Source organism: Penicillium chermesinum (assembly GCF_028974085.1).
Source record: "Penicillium chermesinum strain IBT 19713 chromosome Unknown utg000004l:1.0-3345178.0:1.0-3348027.0, whole genome shotgun sequence".
Taxonomy (NCBI): domain Eukaryota; kingdom Fungi; phylum Ascomycota; class Eurotiomycetes; order Eurotiales; family Aspergillaceae; genus Penicillium; species Penicillium chermesinum.
In genome coordinates this window covers 1,501,628-1,514,986 of record NW_026695314.1, presented here as the reverse complement: position 1 = coordinate 1,514,986, position 13,359 = coordinate 1,501,628, and the positions used below count along the sequence as shown (strand labels likewise).

Below are 13,359 nucleotides of genomic sequence, written 5' to 3'. Positions count from 1 at the left end.
CTGTATCATGATAGTATAGGAGGCATATAGATTGGTTCGTGAGCCCATAATGGAACATGGCCTCTCAAGCACAAAGGTAGATTTCAGAGTAAATAGTCGGACCATGTCGAGGATACGAGTACCAAAAGTACAAAGAAATGCCCTGTGGGCTGTGCATTTGTTTAAAATGGGTAGAATAATGCTCTTTATATCAAACCCCTCCCGAGGATGAAGAGGCACTGTCTTGCAGTCGACGCTGCTTGTCCTCCAAGAACTTGTCTTGTTCCACTTGACTCTTTTTCAAGTCAACTCCGAAGAACAGGATGACGAAACTGACGACGCTCAACGCAAATAGGAAATAGAATGGGGAAGACGGGTTGTGGCTGGGGCTTGCGTCGATGATGGCACTAGAAACAAGCGGACCAATGAACGAGGATGTCTTTCCGATAATACTAAAAAGACTGAAGAACAAGAACTCATGGCCACGCGGGGTGACCTCGGAGATCATGATCTGCGAGTAGCTGTACCATGGACAGATGAGCAGTCCGTAAAAAGCTTGGTATGCCCACACCTCCCAAGTGTTGTGGAAGCCGAACCGGAGGGTCCAGTTCCCTATCATGCCCCATCCGTCAAGGAGAATAATGCAAAGTGCAACTGTGTTAAACATGAACTTTGTCCCTAGGTTGAGGCGCTGCTGGATCCACCAGAATGCATAAATACCGATTGCCTTCCGAGTCAGAGGTTAGCATGTTATATCTGCAATCCGAAAAGCCCGTATTTTGGACTTACCTGCGCTCCGATGCCGACGATGAGAAGATACGTGAGCTGCAGAGTGTTATATGCAACAATGCTGTTTTGAAGGGTTGAAATCACGGTCACGGTGGTGTTCAGCGAGTCTCCGAGCAAGAAATAACCTGATCATGGCTTAGTATTGGGCTGGCTGGTGGAAGAGTGCTCTGTCTTACCAATCAAGTATAGCAAGCTTTGTTTAAGATGCCAGATCTGTCGCAGGGCATGCCACAGCTGCCACATTCCCGCGACAAAGATGGATCGATTCCCGGCGTCTTGCCCAGGGCGACGTTTCTCCAGGAAGAACCACGGCATGGCCACGAGCAGCCATACCCCAGAGACGAAAGCGATCAGTACACTCAGTCCCCAGTTATTATTCGCCTCGCTAGCATTCACGTCCAATCCAAACATGATTCCCACAATAATTGCCAAAATGAAGAGCTCCGCCACAGACTGAACGTAAAAAGCGATATTGGAAAGACGACTCCTCATCAAAGTATCCGCATGGTTATAGTCATCTCGAGTAATCATTCCAGACACATAGGCATCCGCCTTCTCTTTCATCTCGGTCGTATTGCGCGCCAGGCTCGGGAACGCCGCGGTCCAGAACGTCAGGGTCGTTTGATAGGCGATGAGTCCAACCATATAGAGCCCTACTCCAACATGCCATTTATCCGCCGTGTGAACGCCCAGCCAACCGAAGCCAATAGCCCAGGCCACAATCGAGAGAAAGATCAAGATGTTGGGTCGCCAATAACCGAAATCGGCGAAACTACCGATAACGAGGAAAACGACGACCTGGATCGCAAATGAGATACCGTTGGCCAGCAGCACGATGCTTTCTACTGTGCGCGCTGCGCCCATGAAGAACAACAGGCCGCTGGCTGGAGCCGCTTGGTAAAGCAAATTCTGGAATGCCGTGGGAGCGAAGTCTGCGGAAACATGCAGGTTAGATGTCCGTTTCGTCTACCCCGGATTTACAGCTGCACTCGCGCACGGCTCTGCGCACTCACTAAATAGAGACAATCCATTGTTCCCGATATAATAGCTAGAGGTCAAAAAAATTTAGTTCCCGTCCCAAGGTGAGGCCTCGTGACTCTCCGACAGAAACGCACGCATAATAAGCCCAGATCTCTGTCCGAGTTGTGCGGTATCTCTCATCGAACTGGTCGGGCGCAACGATCTCGGACGTCTTATCCTCCATCAAGACCGTGGCGCCGACCTCCACGGCCGACAGGTCAGTATTTTTATCCATAGTGCAGTTTGATCATGGACCGCGATCAGAAGAGTGTCGAAAGAAAAAAAAGCACGAGAGAATCAGACAAAAGGAGGGGAAACCCTAGACATTCAGGAAATCCACTGCCATTTAAATTCGCAAGCCGCGCCCCGCATGCCAAATAAGAAAAAAAAATGCGATCATGAAGGAAGAAACCAGTGGCAATGGAATATCGTGCCGATCGCGCAAGAGCAGCTTTAAAAATCCCCACTCAGTTACCCCGGATAGGCCTAGCGATTGCTTAGCGACTCGGCGGTCCCGGCATTTCTCCTATCACATTGAGCCTGCGCCCAGTCCTGTCAATGCGATGGCGGTGATTGGCTCGATAGGAATCAACCCCCCCTCGATGTGGTTGAGGGTGGAACCTCCGGGAGTGTCAGACCTGGGCAGGTTTGGTTTCAGCTCGCGTGGTATGCCTGTCTTTTGACTGGCGACTCGGTAGACAGCGCGATAAGGCGGACAGAAGTACTATCAGGGATAAGTCGATAGGCGATAAGGAGGATCGTTTTGCCGGACTACGTTAGGGCGTCAAGGGCGATACGAGGCCAAGAATCCTTATCAGTTGAGCTCAAGGGACAGTGCGCTGCCCATGACTGTTGACCAGAACGGCTAAAAACTCCATGCCACGAGCGCTGTGTTTGTTTCAACCTTATATCGGCGGGGCTTTTGATATACCTGTTGTTCGATACTCCGTCTGATTGCTAATATAAATCACGATCATGACCATGATGTTACTACCGCTATGATAACCGCCGGCACTGACATGGTGTCCATACCCACGGGAAGGCGTTTATTGAACCTACCAGTAGATATTTGAACTTTGAACCCTGCCTTATTTCAAATTGGATGAACGACCTTGCTAAGACCTCATGGCTATGATGATTGAAATGTCGATGTTCCAAGTGCCGAACATCGAGCGTACTAGTTGTATCAGCAGCTGCCCTTAGTGACTTGGATATGCAGAACCTGGGAGATATTTGGGTGCTGTACATCGTACGAAGCATATTCCGGCCCATTGAAGGTTTCAAAGATCGAGCGGAAGCCTGCCCCCGCTATCCTCCTTCGGCCCTCTAGGACTTAAAACTTTACTGTTTATACGCAGTTTATTGGACCGCAGGTACTCGAGAATGGGGAAAGCATAGCTCCCGCGCTCGGGCTAGAAAGTTTCTCGACCATATGGTAAGGGAACGCTATGTCGATATTTAAAATATAAAATCCCCCCGTGAAAAGAGGTGACCACCATGTCTTCGAGGTTATTTGGACAAAAACCGCTCAAGACAATTAGAATCTCCCAGCCCCAGGTCACAGGGTACCCATCAGAGATAATTCGCAACGAAGTCGCTGCCACGCGTTATATCCCCGATAACCCCCCATTCTGCGCTTTGTTCCCCATTATCCCGAACAGATGCAGGAGCCTGCGTCTTTCACAGTTCGAGCCATTCAGGGTCACAGAAAAGATCGATGGCGACCGGGCGACGGTGGACCTTTCGAAGAGCCCCCAGTAGCCAGTTGGCTTTCTTCCGTAGTACGAAGGGATACATTCTATGATGCCGGGTGTATATCTTCGGGAAAGATGGCAGAAAAAGCATGCTCCAACTCCTTTCCAGTTCATTCAGGCATAGATTGTCTTAATTCAATCGATAATCGCGCGTGGACTGGAAGACCCCTGTCAAAGAACATGAAACAGAGGAAGTGTGACCCTTCATTCGAATTACCAGACATCCTGTTGATCCAGCTGCTTCGTTTTCGGAAGCCCTCACAGGCTTGCACATGGAGAACCTACTCGGCGATGCAACATCGCCTGCCGAAGCACTGAAGATACCTTCAGCCGATAAATTATTGTTAATGATCGATTTCTTTCTTGATTCGCGGCATATATCTATGATAGAACTCGTCCAATGATTGGCCCAAGAAGGCAAATAGTTAGATCCTGCTTCTAACCTCGCGCGTTTCCAACTACGCTGCGAGAGCCTCCGCCTCCGCAAAATGCTTACCAAGAATGAGCAGATAACTAATTGAAGGTTGCCAGTTGGGATGATACGTATACAGCGCCTGTCAGATTCTCCAATGCATCTCCTTGGTGGCTTCTTTACGAACGAATCAAGTAGCGGCCCACTAGGTCTGACAACTATGTGGCGGCAGCGATTGACCAGGTTTCTCAAGACTACTCCGTATACTCCGTAGATACGCACAAATCGAAAGCGAGACCTGACTTCAACTGGCAACAGATCAGCGTCTGCCCGGACCCATGCACGCAAGCTGGCAAGGCGGGGGTCGAGGATTGTTTTATGCAGCGCTAGATTTCGTTGCATGTGCCGAGGTTTACTGGTGATGTATTGGTGATGAATTGATCCCCGATTTTCAAAAGCTGACAACAATCCCAAGCGTGTATGGCGGATTATCACTGGGATTCTTGAGAAGGGAAATGGTGTCGTTGGTGGCTGTATCTGAAACAAAACGATCGGTCTTTAGCGTACAATAGCTAGGATCGTGGTTGTATATGTTTGTGAACACTAGATCAACTCGACCGGGAGATGAAATTCAGGGGGAACGAGGGGGCAAATGACGCCAGCTGATAAGGAGTTGCGGTGGGATGGGCCTCTCGGAAGGGACTGACCAAAACTGGGAACCTCCGACCCATTCATGACCCATTCATGACCCATTCACGCCTGGGGGTTGAATCGTGGCAGGGGCAATGTAATCATAGTGGAGACCGAAAATCTTTCCATCTCATCTTCGGCAAGCCTCGGCCAAACAAGCAAGCCTCAATTCCTGCGAGTTGGTGTCATTTCACATCCTTCCCTCCACCGCCTCCCCCCAAGTCTTTCGCGACTAATGCAAATCACGGATAGCGCGGAAAGATATGCGATGACTTCCGGCGGAGCAACCTCTGGTTGGATGAGACGGAGCGTTGGCACCAGTGATATGAACTGCGTCTCAAAAATCCGAAAATTTCGTGAATCAGCCAAGGGGACGCCACGATGGAGGTGGTGGGTCAGGACAGGGGCTAGTACGGCCAAATCGTCTTCTCATTGATCGGGACTTTCATCCATCTTGCGAAGCCTTGATGGTGCCACTTGGATAAATTTATGCTCGATCGCCCATTGCGTCAATTTCCATGGCTCAACCTCCCATTTGTCACTCTCGTGGGTCGTAACAACGATGGCGGGTCTTTTTAGTGCAGAACCTTGGCCCCCTTGCCTGGCCATAAAGCTGCCAAAGACCCCCCACACAACGGTTCGCGTTCTTCAGATGCTTGGCCTCTTTTCCCCCGATCCCCGGGTCTTGGCATTCCTTATTTACGACTGTATCAGACCGCTGGTCTGAGCTAGAATTATGGCGGAGGGAGGCCAGGCAGGCCAGGCAGGCCAGACAGGCCCCAGGCGCCCTAGGGCAGAAGTAGGTCCGATTGCTAATCTACCAATGTAGTAATGTATCTTAATAAATTATTCTCTAGTCCAGTCCGCTTTTCAGGAATGACGCCCCAATTTCTCCGACCAGCAGATCTGCACGATTGGCAGACGACGACGCCATATCACCTACGAGACGCGTACAAACCGCAGGAGAGTTCACAGCCGAACCACCGCGGCGACGTAGCTCCGGGCTTCCTAGACGTACTGGCAGTGCAATAAGGTCCAGCATAGCTCCTCGAACTACTCTGGCACCGGGTGGGTTCGGTCTGGGAGGCCCCGACGAAACGACTCAATTGCATCTGGCCCACCAGCCTTTTGTGCAGCCAGGTTATGCCGACCTAAACCCAGCGTACGAGCAGCCTAACAATGCGAAACCAGTCTGGTCCTTGGCCAAGCCGTTGCCGCGTGTGGTGCGGCCTGGCATGGTGCCCACGAAAGAAGAGTTGCTTCAGAATCGCATAAATGCCCAGCTTCCAGCTGAGAACTCCCAGAGAGTGGGGTTAGAAGTCGACCCAAATGATCTCGAGCAAGGCCGGATTGAGCCAACTGTTGATCCGCGCAAAATAGCGGCTCAAGTCAAGGATGCTCGGCTGCAGAGAGAGAACAATTTCATGAACAGAGTTCTCACGGGCGATACTACCTCTCAGAGGCAAGGCTCACGGCTGTCCCGCTCCTCTTCAACTCGTTTGGGGCGTCCATCATATTTTGAGGAGCAACCCGACCAACTGCCCCCGCTGAGCGAGGGGCCCTCCCAAGCGACCGATGGTACAGAGACCGGACGCCCTCCCGAGTACACCACTGAGGAGCCTCTCGAGCCTGTGCCAGAGGAGCCACATGGTATTGCAGACGAGGCCGACGACAAGGTTGAGTGGCCTGCGCTCGACAGCTCAGCTTACCCCGAGGATCTACATCCTCTGATAAACGAACTGGTGGAAGATGAAGTTCACAACAACCATACTACCTGGTCTGTTATTCGCACCAAACATCGGGAGGCGTTAGCTGAGGCACTGGCTGTCTTTGTGCAGCTCACGATTGGATTCTGCGCGGATCTCTCTGTGACTGTTGCCAATGCTGGGAATCCAAACACCACTGCATGGGCGTGGGGCTTCGCTACCATGATCGGTATCTACATATCTGGTGGTATTTCCGGTGCTCATCTCAACCCTGCAGTTACTATTCTTCTCTGGTTCTATCGAGGATTTCCCAAGGCAAAGATGCCCGAATACTTTGCCGCGCAATTCATCGCGGCGTTTTGCGCTGGCTTAGCGGCATACGGACTCTACTACCACTCCATCGAGGTCTATCAAAGCAACCATGCCGACATTGCGGTGGTGAATAGTTTTGTGACTAGTCAGCGTGAAGCGTGGATCGGCCCGGCGACAGCGTTCTTCAACGAGTTCCTGGGTACAACACTCTTATCTGTGACTATCCTGGCTCTGGGTGATGACCAAAATGCTCCGCCCGGTGCTGGTATGAACTCTCTCGTCATTGGACTCGTCATTACCTGTCTCACGTTGGCATTTGCTTATCAGACTGGAGCTGCGCTGAACCCCTCCCGAGACTTTGGTCCTCGTCTGGCTCTTCTGGCTCTGGGGTATGATGACAGCTTGTTTCTCAACCCCTACTGGTTCTATGGCCCTTGGGCAGGCACAGTGTGCGGCGCCTTTATAGGAGGCTTCTTGTACGACTTTTTCATCTTCACTGGAGGTGAATCTCCTGTGAACTATCCTTGGGAACAGACGCAGCGGTCGTTGAAGAAGAGCCGCATGAAGTGGAAGCGTCGTCTCCATATCGGCAAACAACAGCCGGATGCGGCTACACAAGGTCCCGTCGGTCCCGTCGGTCCCATCGGCGGCTGATAGCCGGCTCTGGTTTCATGTCGATCAAACTTTCGAGATCATAGATATTTGCCTTAGAGGAAGGTTTGGGGCATAATACTCATGTAAGATAAGCATAGATTCTATTCGGTACTCGCGCGGAATGTTCGTGAACACCTCTACTCGGTGGGACAGACGTGCTTAGCAGTACATTCCGGTACATACATGTCATGAGCGACAGCAATAGCCAGCTCAGATCACATACCCTAGTATTTGTTTGATTTGCCTTGTAAAATAAGCAATCTCGGCCTTCGTCCCATCCCAGACTCAGTTCCGTGGGAGGGGGGGGGGGGGCGGCCTAGCCCACTGTCGAGTAATGATACAATAAAAAAAAAAGCTCATTCATCTTCCGATCCTCGTCCTGCACCTCTCGCCTTCAGACTCGACTATGAATCGTCGAGCTCGTAGGGAGAACTTATGCGGGCGACAACCGTCGGGTTGTATTTGTGATGGCCTTCGCGCCAATCCTACATTTCGTGCTTTCCAAATGCCGCGATGGGGAGATTCGCTGCTCCGCCTTGGTGCTATTCAAGTCAAGTTGTTATACTGATTCGGGATTCGTACATCCTGGGCTCCCTTTACAGGGCGCAGAAGGTTCATTTCAGAGTGCCATGAATCTGGGCTTGCCAATCAGATCGAAATAAAAAATCACATCACGGATCCCCTGATGAAATCAATAGAAGACAAGGATTTGAAAGATCCAAGAGCGGCCGTGGCATCAAATTGCAACCTGTGATATCTTGCGCGCATGTGGCACTTTGCGGCGACACTCGATGGGGCTTCCATTGGACGGATCGTGTAATACGAGAGCTACCAAAGAGATAAAAGACATCAGGCCAGAATTTGCATTTCCTCCTTCCATTTGTGGAAGTGATATAACGGCATATTGAGAATTCCCACACTGTTGACCAGTAAGGGCAAACCTGTCGGGACAGGGGATCGACGAACGTGGGGCTGGGGGCCTAAACAGCAGTAGGAAACAGTGGACCAGAGGCAGCAACTTAAATACATGCCTCTCACCCAAACGTTTGAAGCAGTACAGCTGGAAGCCATTCGATCCTTGTACATACGAGGACTAGGTAACATGAGCGGAGAAGATGTCTCAGCCCGCATGGGGCCTGCTATCGCTGCGCTAGCATCAGTCCCCATTTTTACCACCAGAGACGAAGGACACATCGATCTGGCCGATGGCGAGAACGTGCTGATGCAGGAGCACCTCGTTGATTTCTGCAAAGAGATGATGGCCAAAAATATAACAATCGAAGTGAGCTCACCGTCCTCCGAGTTGAATTCAACTAATGTCCGCAAGGCGTTTTCGAATCCCAATGGAGTCGAGGGCAACCCTGAAGTAAGAGAAGCCTTTGCAAGCTACATCGACCGATATTTCAACCCTTCAATTTCTGTCACCGCCGATCATATTGTTCCCGCCGCTGGTTCGAGCAATGCGCTTAACGGTCTCCTTCTGACGCTATGTGATGCGGGTGACAGTATCATCTGTCCGGCGCCTGCCTGGAGTGAGTTTATCACTTGCTACCTATAACAGAGAGAAGCTAACTCCCCGGATAGGAGGCTACAATATCCTGGCCCTTCTGAGTCCATCTGTGAATATACTTCCAGCTTGGGTTCCCCCTACAGAATCTTGGCTTGAGGATAGTCTATCTACAGCCATCATCCCCGCCCTTGAGAAAACTTATCTGTCGGCCCCTGAGCCCAAGCGGATCAAAGCTTTGGTCATCGCAAACCCGGCTAACCCGGTAGCTCAGTGCTATCCTGAGAACGTTGTCAGAGAAATGATGAATTTCTGTCACAAATATGGTCTGCATTATATCTCGGACGAAGTTTTTTGCCAACACAGTCTATGACCCCGAGGCAGCCCAGTTTACATCTGCTCTATCTCTTGTCAGTGGAGCCGATGCTTCAAATCTGGAATCGGCAAAGGCAAAGTCCGCCCTGGATCCAAAAGAGGGTACATATTGTATGGAGCATGACGAAGGATATGGGAACCTGTGGTGTGCGATCGGTATGTGTCCTCAACCTAGAATACGATTAAGTCAACTAACATACCAAGGGCTGTGCTGTTACATACAACCCGACCGTTAAAGCCGGGGTGACCTACGGTACTTTCTGGCAGATGTCATCGCTAGCGGCATTGTTCACCGTCGCGGTGTTGAGCTCACCATTTCTTCCTGCCTGGCTGTCCTCTACAAGGGAAACACTCCGAAAGCACAATCAGCTATGCCATGAGGTCTTGTCAGTTCCGGTTCTGGATGGAAGAATCAAGATACTTCCAGCTTCAGCAGGACTTTGGGTCAACGTAATAGTCACATTAAAAGAAGGAGAGACGTTCAAGGATTTCATCTCGAAGACGAAAGCAAACAAGGTTGACATTCTCCCTGCCCAGGATTTCAAGGTGTACTACGGGGAGAACCAAGGAGAGTTCAAGATAACATTCGCAAAGGCTGAAGGGGTTCTCCGAGAAGGTTTAGAGAGGCTGAAACAAAGCTTACTTTGAACTTATACTATACCCTCGATCGTTTGACCTACCCTCGATCGGTCAAACGATCACGGTAGCTCTATCATGTTTCACAGCTTTGCCCTTCCTTGCTCAATTTGGCTCCAACTCGGGAGGTCCAACCGCTCGTATCGAGTTCCATTGAGCCAATATAGACCGTCAGTCTGATTCTTTCCAGGAACCCACTTTCTTTTCACCAAATCCCCCTTCGCCTGTTTGAAGGTTACGCCCGTAGACACCCTGTTGATAACATTAACATATGCATTCTGGAGCCCAAGAAAAGAGACTTACTTCTCAATGAATCGGACCAGGCGTGGGAATGCATAAGACGGCACTCCTTTCGCCTTGAGCTCGCCATAGAGCTTCGATATGAAGGCGGATTGAGAGGCCGCAGATTGATCTTCCAGAGTAATTGCGGCAGCGCCAGCTTGTCCATCATATCTGTAATGCGGACAGATTAAATCCCAATTCGAAAGCACCGACCAACAATATCAATGACTTACCCGTCCAATTTGACACCGTACACGACCGCATCATGGACCCCTTCGATACGGCAGATGTGGTCCCGAATCTCACCCGCACTGACATTCTCACCCTTCCACCGGAAGGTATCGCCCATTCGATCCTGGAACTTGATCCAACCAGACTCATCCTGCACCAACAGATCACCCGTCCGCTGGAACACGTCACCCTTCTCGAAGACATCCCGAAGAAGCTTCTTCTGCGTAGCCTCCTCATTATGCAGATACTCCGTCAACGAGTGAATATCATGCACGCGTCCAATCGCCTCCCCTTCCTCGCCCAACCGAGCACGCACACAGAAGCCTGTCGCCGGATCCCGCCATGGCATCTCCGTGTCCGGGTCATACTTCACGAGGACATTGTCTTTCTCCAATGCCCTCGCCAGCGGCCCCGCAAACCCCACCTTGCCCGCCCCCCACACCCCAACGCCATGGTTATCGAACTTGGCCACTCCCTCCGTCGAGCGATAGAACTCGCGGATCTCCGGGACATTGAACCGGGTCTTGAAGCGCTCCCAGATCTCGGCCCGGAGTCCATTTCCAGAGGCCACAATGCAGTTGTGGTTCCGGTCATAGGGCGAAGGCGGCGTGGCGAGGAGGTACCGGCAAAGCTCCCCGATGTAGAGGATCCGCGTTGCGCGAGAGTCGTGCACGTCTTTCCAGAATTGCGAGGCGGAGAACTTGCGTCGGAGGCAAAGTGTGCCTGCGTTACCGACGGAGTAGCAGAGTCCTGTGAAGAATGCGGTGCCGTGGAAGAGTGGGAGGGAGGAATAGGTTCGAAGGGGGACGGTACTTGGATGGGTTGTTGGCATCTGAGGTCAGTGGTGTTGCTGTTGCAATCGCGAGGGAGTTTCGGACGGCGCAGGCTTTGGGCTTCCCGGTTGTTCCTGATGTATAGATCAGAGCCGCTAAGTCTCTGGGCGTGCGCTTGGCCGGTCCAAGTTGCAATCCTGTAGGGGATACTTGTTGTAGGTCTGAATGCGTGATGAGATCTACCGGGCTGCTGCTGTCTTCGAAAGAGCCCAAGTTTAGCGATATTTGTGGTAGGTCTGTGCTGACAAACCCCGATATGTCTGGGGTGGATATAATTGATGTCGCGCGAGATACCCCAAGGCAATGGAGGAATGTATCGTCTAGTCCTTGTTAGTACAGACTTGAGATTTTGCTGATCAGAACTTGCCTCTCAGATTGGTGTTGATCATAGCCGCTACAGCACCCAGCTTCGCAAGTGCATACAGCGTCACCACCATCTCTGGCGAGTTGGTGGTGAAGACACCGACGAAGTCTTCCGACTTGATGCCCCGAACTTGAAGCACAGCCGCGAACCGATCAACCACTGCTGCCAATTAGTTGAGTTTAGTATGAAGAATCGAATATACTGACAGTCTTTTAAATGAGCGTAGGACCAAATCTTTCGTTCGAACCACAGCGCCTCGGTTTCGCCTTCTCCTTGCTCAAGCACTCTCTCGAGCATTCTATATATGGTCGCAACATCGCCTAGCTGAGCAACATGATCCGCGATACGCTTTGCATATGATCGGCGACTTAGGAGGGCAGATACATCGGTGGAGAGGGAGAACTTCGCGTCCAAATACGCTGCCATAGCCACAGAAAAAGCCGAGGCAATGGCCACGGTAGGCATGCTGATCTCTGCGAAGTGATCCATCCCTCTCGAGCACCGTAGACCCTAGACTCGTCCTGACGGGGTCGAAGTTCCGGTAATGTGGAATAATGCCTGGGTGTATTCGACTGTTAGCGGGCAGAATCCGCCTTGGTTGTTTTGGTCGCAGACAAGGGAGACAGTCGAGGTTATAGAGACTCGCAGGTCAACAAACTCCCGGAAGCTGTCATGTCAAATCTGCCGTTCCTGACCAATCGACACTACTAGACTGCTAGGGCCGAGGTGAACCCCATCAGCGTCCTGTAAATACAAGGGAGCATTGTCCTCTGTATGCCGCCATTCTTACCCCAGCGCGGGGTTTTACCCCGGGTTTGGTTCGTTTGGGACTTCCAAGGTCGACCTACATTGGGCTGATTCTTCGTTCTCGAGCCACTCGGGGCTATCTCCGTATAATTCGAATTCATACAGCTTCTTTGCTCTCTATTCATCTAGAAGCATCTCGATCTTAACCCAAGTTAGACGCTGTTCTAACACATCTAGGAGTGGTGACGAACAAGTCCAACCGGCAGCCAATCATAGTGCGTATGTCGGGACCGAGGATACAGCAAATAACGGTATCATACGCCGGCGTACAAATGTCAACGGCACTTCCCGTCGGGTAGACCGTACGGGAATCTTCCCCCTGCAGAATGGCAGTTCCCAACCGTTCCTGTTTCTAGTTGAACTGGCAGCAGTATCAGTTGATGAGTTGGATGTTTCTCTGCAGAATGCCATGGCATTGCCCCCAGATGGGCAGCGACCCGCCTCAACACGCTGTCTGACGGCCAGGCCTCGCAGAACTTCAACTTCCCCAGCGGAATGAGCTATTTTTCTCTTTCCTCACTGGCCATCGATAGACCATTGGCAGACCATGTATCGCGTACGGCCTGCGAGGGTCAAGATCGGTTTGCGTAAACATAGTTGTTCTTGTCGCATTAGGTCCCCGGTCGCAACGGGCTCAGGCCACGAGGGCTGCTTTGAGTTCTGAAGGTCGAATCCGTTCAAAACCACTGAACACCGCCAGTGGATATTAAGAACTCCCTATTAATATCCCTTGGAAGCGACATGAGGTCGCAACGGTTACTCAATTCGCTAAGGGGGCTTTTCCAGCGAATCTCAGAACCCTCCATTTGTAAGTGGAAGATACAGCCGGCTTGATGACTACAGTAGCACTGATTTCCGCTTCTGTCCGTGCAACCCGGTTTTAGGATTCCGCCCTCCCACGGCAGGTAATATCACTTTCAAGTTCTTGTAGCCAGCTTGATATGGCTCTCAGGGGAGATTAAACCTAATTAAACCTAATGAATTTCCGAGTCCAGGTTGGCCGCCACC

The 13,359-nt window shown here is 51.3% G+C and overlaps 4 protein-coding genes across 4 annotated transcripts; 2 read left to right on the top strand and 2 right to left on the bottom strand.

The window, feature by feature from the left end:
* Window positions 1–190: 190 nt before the first annotated feature.
* N7468_005465 (putative autophagy protein (Atg22)) lies at window positions 191–2,023 on the bottom strand (the record flags this gene model as incomplete). Its single annotated transcript, XM_058474762.1, has 5 exons — window positions 191–706; window positions 769–893; window positions 945–1,700; window positions 1,782–1,816; window positions 1,884–2,023. 5 exons carry the CDS (start codon window positions 2,021–2,023, stop codon window positions 191–193), a joined length of 1,572 nt encoding a protein of 523 aa, XP_058330502.1.
* A 3,002-nt stretch (window positions 2,024–5,025) lies between these two features.
* On the top strand, window positions 5,026–7,316 carry N7468_005464 (MIP/aquaporin family protein; the record flags this gene model as incomplete). Its single annotated transcript, XM_058474761.1, has 2 exons — window positions 5,026–5,054; window positions 5,507–7,316. 2 exons carry the CDS (start codon window positions 5,026–5,028, stop codon window positions 7,314–7,316), a joined length of 1,839 nt encoding a protein of 612 aa, XP_058330501.1.
* Window positions 7,317–8,343: 1,027 nt separating this feature from the next.
* Window positions 8,344–9,846, top strand: N7468_005463 (uncharacterized protein; the record flags this gene model as incomplete). The annotated part of the gene is made up of 4 exons (XM_058474760.1): window positions 8,344–8,848; window positions 8,901–9,149; window positions 9,208–9,354; window positions 9,437–9,846. 4 exons carry the CDS (start codon window positions 8,344–8,346, stop codon window positions 9,844–9,846), a joined length of 1,311 nt encoding a protein of 436 aa, XP_058330500.1.
* A 71-nt stretch (window positions 9,847–9,917) lies between these two features.
* N7468_005462 (putative bifunctional fatty acid transporter/acyl-CoA synthetase (FAT1)) lies at window positions 9,918–12,033 on the bottom strand (the record flags this gene model as incomplete). The annotated part of the gene is given in 6 exon segments (XM_058474759.1): window positions 9,918–10,112; window positions 10,155–10,287; window positions 10,350–11,070; window positions 11,084–11,500; window positions 11,584–11,706; window positions 11,751–12,033. The coding sequence occupies 6 exon segments, from the start codon at window positions 12,031–12,033 to the stop codon at window positions 9,918–9,920; spliced, it is 1,872 nt and encodes a 623-aa protein (XP_058330499.1).
* Between the last annotated feature and the right edge of the window lie 1,326 nt (window positions 12,034–13,359).